Here is a 6750-nt window from a genome sequence, read left to right as displayed (position 1 = left end):
ATCAAGGTGGTCGACTCTAGGGAGAAGAAAAGGGTTGAAAGGACCAACGCTCCAGTAAATAAAAATACATGGCAGACAGCCTAACTCATCCACGATCACCTCACGGTCTTCCAGGAGTATATTTCTTGAGGCCCCCTTCATGCATTGACATTCTACCCAAAGCCTTTTGCTTGCTGCAGAAAGGCGCCTCTACTGCCTCGGAGACATCTTGCTTAACATCAGGACCGATGCCACAAGTAACGCAGCTCAAAGTAGTTTCTAGCAGATCGAGGGAACAGCGAGAAGAACGTTCCCACCCACTGCCCAGACTAATAAATCTCTCTGTTTCTTGCTTACCGATGGTTCCATGGAAAGGCAGCTCGCCTTCTCACGTCTGCATCAAAAGGTACAACTAGATCACCTGACGAGTGACTAACCGAGGAACTAGCTATGCCAAAGGAAAGAGGATCAGTCTACATGGCTCCGTCTCTCGAGGGGCGTTGTCAGTCGCCCTGACACTTAGGGTGTGTTTGGTAGACCGGCTTCCCTCAGATATTCTCATCTCAACCCAGCTCAGCTAGCTATTTCTTGTTTGTTAGATCGGCTCGGTCCATCTCAGCAGTGCCCATCCAATACGGAAAAGGCCTCTCAGCCAGGCTGAGTTGCGAAGCTCAAATCGAGCTTCACAACTCGCCCCGGCTCAACTCGCCCCGCAATACACTGTTACGCCCAACGCGCAGACCCCCAGACCCCCATCCCCACATTTTTCTCTCATCATTTTCCCCACCTCCTTCTCTCTATCAACCGTTCCTGTCCCTGAGCTCCACTGCCGCCTCGTGGATGCTGGCCCGTGCCGCCACCTTCTCGACGCCGACCTGCGCCGCCGCTGCCTCGACGCCGACCTGCGCCGCCGCCACGGACGAGCTCCGCCTCTTCCTCGCCGCGTCTCCGCCTCTCCTTCATCGCACCTCCGCCACGCACGGACGAGCTCCGCCGCCGCCTCGTCGACGCTCGCCTGCGCCACCGCCTCGTCGACGCTCGCCTGCGCCGCCGCCTTCCGGACTCCGAGCTGTGCCGCCGCCGCGACGTACGAGCTCCGGGAGCCGCCACTGACGAGCTCCGCGCCGCGCCACGTACAAGCTCCACGCCGCATCTCCACCTCTCCCTCGACGCGCCGACGGAGCTCTCTTCTGCCTGCGAAGGGGCGACGCCGACACGGCCAGGCGAGGCCGCGGCGTGCGGCGGTTGACGCTCCAGGACGAAGAATTCTCTGGCAAGCTCCATGGCGTGGAGCTGGGCTAGGACTTGATTGCTTTTTTTTCTTTTTTGTTAAGGTTCTTTTTGTAAGAAAGTTGGAGGTGGGCAGTGCCCTGGTGAGAAGTGTTCCAAACACACTCTCTATTCAACCCGTCTCAGTACCTACGAGCTAACAAACATACACCAAAATCTTAGCTCAGCTAGTCTCAGGTGGGCAATGCTCAGATGTGAAAGTGATTCCCAGCTGAACCGGGCTACCAAACACACCCTTACTTGCTCAAAGACCCATTGGTTTAGATGTCACTACTTCGCCTGAAGTCATGCTGAACAAACTTGTCCGAAACCTGAACCAACTGAACGAAAAGAAATATATAGCTGTTTAGTTCGCATTTTGTTCTGAATCGTGGGTCGACAAAGACAACGAAATGCAGCGATCATGTCAATAATAATAAGGATGGTGTGCTTTCAGTCAGTTATTGCCGAGAGAGAGGTATGAACAACCACGAGAACCCCCTAAAAATACAAGTCTCTGAAGCCAATTAAGTATGCACGCCAACATTCTGCGACGATAATGGAGCTGCTAGCTTGTTTCACTGCACCGCTTTGGCACTTTTCCTGCCATTCACGACCAGACCAAACTATCCAAGGCACGAACCTACAGCATAAAGGAACACTAAACATCCATCAGTACTGCTAACAGTATCTCTCTGCGATATCAGGCACACGATCTACGTCGTCCTCCTTTGACCGGAGTACATCTGCAAGAACACAAGTCCATTACAGTACCATTAATCAGAGATACAGTTACATGTTGCAGTCAGTCAGAGCCTCTGATTAAGGTGGCCCGGAGATGATGAGTCAGAGGAGGACCAGATGCCGATCGATCCCCGGTTTCTGTTGCAATAAGTATCCAGCCACGATTCCACATGGATTGGATATAGGCGTAAAAGGGAGAAAAAAAAGAAAGCGGCCAGGCCAACTTATTGCCGATCACCGGAGCAAATCATCATAACTCATCGGCGTTGGTACGTCGATCGGCCAGGCTCTCGATCCCCACTGTACCGGCTCTGAAAAGGAGAGATCATAATGTACACGCGGCCCTACCAAGAGATTCTGCGCGAGCTCAGATCGATCGGTCGATCAATCGATTTGCCATTCTAGTAGCATGATACCATAGTGACCAACTGAAATCATCTAGAGGAGGGGCGAGTTTGGTTGCTCGAGAATCCGTTTCCTGGCTCTGGGATGCAAAAAGACGGGTGTTTGCATGCCCATGTAATTTGGATAAGGAGACATGGTCGATTCGGATGTTTCTCGCGAACTAAGCTCTTATAGCGCAGTGGGGAATTTTGCGCCGATCTCATGCGATGGAGAGATGACGGGAGCTCGAGCGTGTATGAGAAAAACCGACAGGAGGAATTTGGTCACCTCTCTCCCTATTTACATCGCCCCGACTTACCGCCAAATTCGGTGCCACCATTTTCTCCCATTCCAGCTCATAGGGAAGTTTCTTCACTGACGAACAAGAAATGACTCCATCTTCTCCGTCCAGTTGAGCTCTGCAGCGGCAATTGTTCTTCCTCCACCTCGCCGACATGTCGCCTTCCTCGTTCGATGTTACAGTGTTGTGAGTAACATCGAACCCTAGATGTTTTAATAAAGAAAGCCGCATGCATCAATTGATGCAGAGGCTGTGGATACCCCATTTCGAAAAAAAAAATCGAACCCTAGATGTGGTAAACTAGATTTGTTAGCTTTGGTAGCTTAGATCTGTTATGTAGATTTTGCAACTCTAGTTTCATAATGTAGCATCGAAAAATGGTAGATCGATGTTTTGTCCTATTGTTGGTTGCGTAGTCTGATTTTCATTGATGTGCAGTTCATGTATAAGCGTGATAGTTGGTATGAGGATTGGTTATACAATGTGTAATTTCTTGTTCCGGTACCAGCAATCTGCTTATACATGGCAGTAGACAATGAAGAGCGGTTTCAAAGCCTAATAGTGCAGCTTTGTTCTTCTTCGCCAGCCTTGTTAGAATGTTAGCAGCTTGTTACTCTGTTAGAAGCTTATGTCGGTGCCTCATAGGTACTTCCTGATTTAGAAGAAGAACATCATGACATGGCCAGCTGCTTTGTTCACCTTTGTCCGCAACATGGTCAGTGAGTTCATTAGACAAGGGATTCAAGATGAAGGATCTTAAAGTTGTTGTAGAGGTTCTTCTCAAGTTCAGTGGCCGTCGAGTTGACCCGGAGCAGATCTACAACCATTTGAGGTATTGGAGAGCAAGGTGGGTTAGGCCATCAAGCTCCAAAGGCTTGACGGTTTGCGGTGGGCATAGAAGACAACAACAATCATGATTGATGACGATGTGCACTTTGCCAACATCAAAGTTGAATCAATTTATCACTTCTTTTAGTTCATTTGCTTCATCCTTAGCTCGCTTATGACCGAGAACTAACTGACTGGTTTCATCAACAAGCCGATAGAGAACTATGGTCAGATGAAGATCATTTTCGTTGGTCGTGTTTTAGCATCGCTCATCTCTCTGATTGCGACCCATCATGCTCTCAGCCACCTCATGGAGCACAAGGCACAAGCCACCAGGTATCTTGCGATGAGCCTGGTGAGTAGGATGAACCGGTTTACCGTCTTCTTGACGGATTACATGTGAGGAACCGACTTGCATGGGGTGATTGTGGTGGCGCTTGTTGTAGTGCTGACGATAGTTATGATCATGATGTATATTTTGGAAGCAACTACGCATGATAAAAATTGATGTGATATCTACTGTGGGGTGGAAGCAACTACTGCTACTGCTGTTGCTACTACTACTACTACTGCTACTGCTGCTACCTAATGATATTCGCCATTGCCTGAATTGCAATTCTGTTTTAACAGATTGTATGCAATATTCTTTCTTTGTAAGGTCACCACATAGCCGAAGAGGTAACTCTGTCAGGAAACGGCATGTAACCAAAAGATGATCGATTAGCCGAAACACAAATTGTATTACCTCGCACAGCTTTCCAGAACCAAGTTCCCAAGAGAACAAAAAAGGTGCGAGCAACCAAACTCTGCCCCTCATCGCTGAGTAGAAATACATCGTGGAATGGCGTTGATTATACCTTTATTTGACAGAGATGGAAATATACAGAGGAGAGTGCCCGTGCGTATGGGGCATGTGCTGTGTCCGGAGCAACATACCACAGTGATATTCGTTCATTCACAGTAACAAAATGTGGAGTGAACATATATGTGTTAGCTAGCAATACAGACAGTACTAATAAAAAATCTTTCTTGGTCACAGGCTCCAAATGCCATGGAACATGTTCTTCAGCTTGCTCCCGCCAAGCTTCTTCACGATCTTCTTGGCGTCCATCACATTCGTCTCTGCGAGCTTCTCGAGATTTCTAAAATTCAGATAAATTTCAAACAAATATTGTTAACGTCTATATATTCAAAATGTTGAGAATTTTAGGGAGAACGCATCATCGTATCGGAAGATTGTTACCTGACATGCTCCGATGACATGATCTTCCTCCGGCCGGAGCTGCTGTCGGTCAGGTGCACCAGCGTCGACAGCAAGAACCGCTTCGCCGGCGAGGGTTTCTCCTCGTCGGGGCCCAGCAGCTGAAGTACCTGCGCCACGTTGCGCTCGTCCTGGACGAAACGCTTCCGGTTGCGGTGCACGGACATCATGGCGCAGAGCGCCTCCGCCGCCATCTCCCTCGTCTCCAGGGATTTGGCCGCCTGCACGATGCCCACCAGCTCCGGCATGAACCCGGCGTCGCCCATCGCCTTCTTGGTCTCCTCCGACACGTGGCACAGGCGGTGCGCCGACTTTAGGGCGCAATGCTGCAGCGTGCTGTCGCCGTTGCGGAGGAAGAAGAGGACGCGGTTGAGGAAAACGGCGCCGACGAGCCGGTCGATCGAGTCTGGCGACGAGAAGCAGATCGCGTCGATGGCTCGAAGCGCCACCTCCCGTGCCTTCGAGGAGCGCGGGATGCCCGGGTCGAGCGCGCGGACGAGGGACTCGATGGCGCCTTCTTGGAGCACGACCTCCCTGGACGAGCTGTCGCCGGAGGCGATCGCCGCGAGGAGCTCGATTGCCTGGATTTGCGCCGCGTCGTCCGCGGGGCCTTGCAGGAGCGACACGAGCACCGGCACCGCCCCGGCATCGGCCACCATGTACTTCCTGATCTCGTCCACGCCCACAAGGCTCCTCAGCACCCGGCACGCGGCGCACACGACCTCGCCGCCGCTGGCGCGGCGGTCAGAGCAGACGTTGACCAATGCGGTGACGCCGCCGTGCGCGGCGACGGCCCACGCGTTGTCGGCGTTCTCCGTGAGCTTGCTGAGCACCCGCGCGGCTCGCCCCTTCGCTGACGGGCCGGCGCCAGTGTCAAGAACCCGGATCACCGGTGCGATGACTCCGCCGACCACAAGGTCGCCCTTGTAAGCGTCGAACCCGGCGATCATCGACACGGCATCCAGGGCCTCTTCTTGGACGCGCGCGTCTTGGCACTCGAGCAGCCCGACGAGAAGGCTGATCCCGTCGGCGACGTCGGACACGACGACCCGCACGCACTTCTCGTCGTCGCGCAGGACCTCGTTGAGCGCGGCGGCGGCCTCCCTCCGCATCTCCGCGCTGCCCACCCTGAGCCTGGCGAAGAGGTCGCGCACGTAGAACCGCACGTCGTCGCGGCTGGCGCCGGCGCACGGGCGCGGCACCACGAGCGCCCGCGCGCGCGTCAGCGACCCCGACGCGCACACCTCGTCGAGCCGCGCCACGTGCGCGTCGAGCGTGGACGCCACGACGTCGAGGTCGCTCCGCAGCCGCAGCTTGCCGCCGCCGTAGTGCTTCCCCTGGCTCCGCGGCACCAGCTCCCGCGCCTCCCTCACCGCGTCCGCGACGTCGCGCAGCAGGCCGTCGAACGCCTCGTGCCTCTCCCCGCCGTCGTCGGGCGCGATGATGGTGATGTCCGCGAGGCCGCCGTGGAGCCGGTTGAGCCTGTCCCTGATGAGCTGCCACTTGAGCGGGAAGAGGGAGGCGGAGAAGGAAGCGGAGATCAATGAGTTTATGGCGTCAAGTGCCGCCGCGAGCCTCGCTTGCTCATCCTGCTCCGCTTCTTGGCTCCCCGCTGCCGCCGGTGCCGCCAGTTCACCCATTCTCCCTACCGAGCTCAGCTCAGCTCAGCTTACAAACAAACAGGGCAGTGTTACCATTCCTGCCGTTGCATCGAGCAAAGCAAGAAAGGAACAAGGGTGGAGGTATTACTAGTAGTGGTATGCGGGGACGGCGGGGGAGTGTGATAACTGTAAGTGCAGGGTGGTGAACTGGCGATGGCTGTTGCGCCTTGATGCCAAGCTCGGCTTCGGCAGTTAATGGAGTTATGGAGGCGGAGGCGGGGCCGGTGATGGGTCCCTCGGATGCGGACGTGGGCGCAGCACGAGCACCACTGTTGTGTTGGTTGATGCAGTCGGTGTCGGTCTATGGGAAAATGCGTCTGTGC

At 54.1% G+C, this 6750-nt stretch overlaps 1 protein-coding gene across 1 annotated transcript; it reads right to left on the bottom strand.

Moving 5' to 3' along the window:
* Nucleotides 1-4347: 4347 nt before the first annotated feature.
* Nucleotides 4348-6406, bottom strand: LOC124678334 (U-box domain-containing protein 13-like). The gene is made up of 2 exons (XM_047214235.1): nt 4749-6406; nt 4348-4647 (listed from the first exon to the last, which is right to left on the bottom strand). The coding sequence occupies exons 1-2, from the start codon at nt 6404-6406 to the stop codon at nt 4539-4541; spliced, it is 1767 nt and encodes a 588-aa protein (XP_047070191.1). The 3' UTR covers nt 4348-4538.
* Nucleotides 6407-6750: the final 344 nt, after the last annotated feature.

This window comes from Lolium rigidum, chromosome 7 (assembly GCF_022539505.1).
Source record: "Lolium rigidum isolate FL_2022 chromosome 7, APGP_CSIRO_Lrig_0.1, whole genome shotgun sequence".
NCBI lineage: Eukaryota > Viridiplantae > Streptophyta > Magnoliopsida > Poales > Poaceae > Lolium > Lolium rigidum.
The sequence above is the reverse complement of the archived record's forward strand: the minus strand, read 5'-3'. Positions and strand labels throughout refer to the sequence as shown.

Excerpts from the sequence above, each read along its gene's own strand:
- LOC124678334 (XM_047214235.1), bottom strand. The coding sequence starts at position 6,406 with ATGGGTGAACTGGCGGCACCGGCGGCAGCGGGGAGCCAAGAAGCGGAG. Across the intron at positions 4,648-4,748 it reads ATGTCATCGGAGCATGTCAG|AAATCTCGAGAAGCTCGCAG; the intron begins GTAACAATCTTC and ends TCTGAATTTTAG.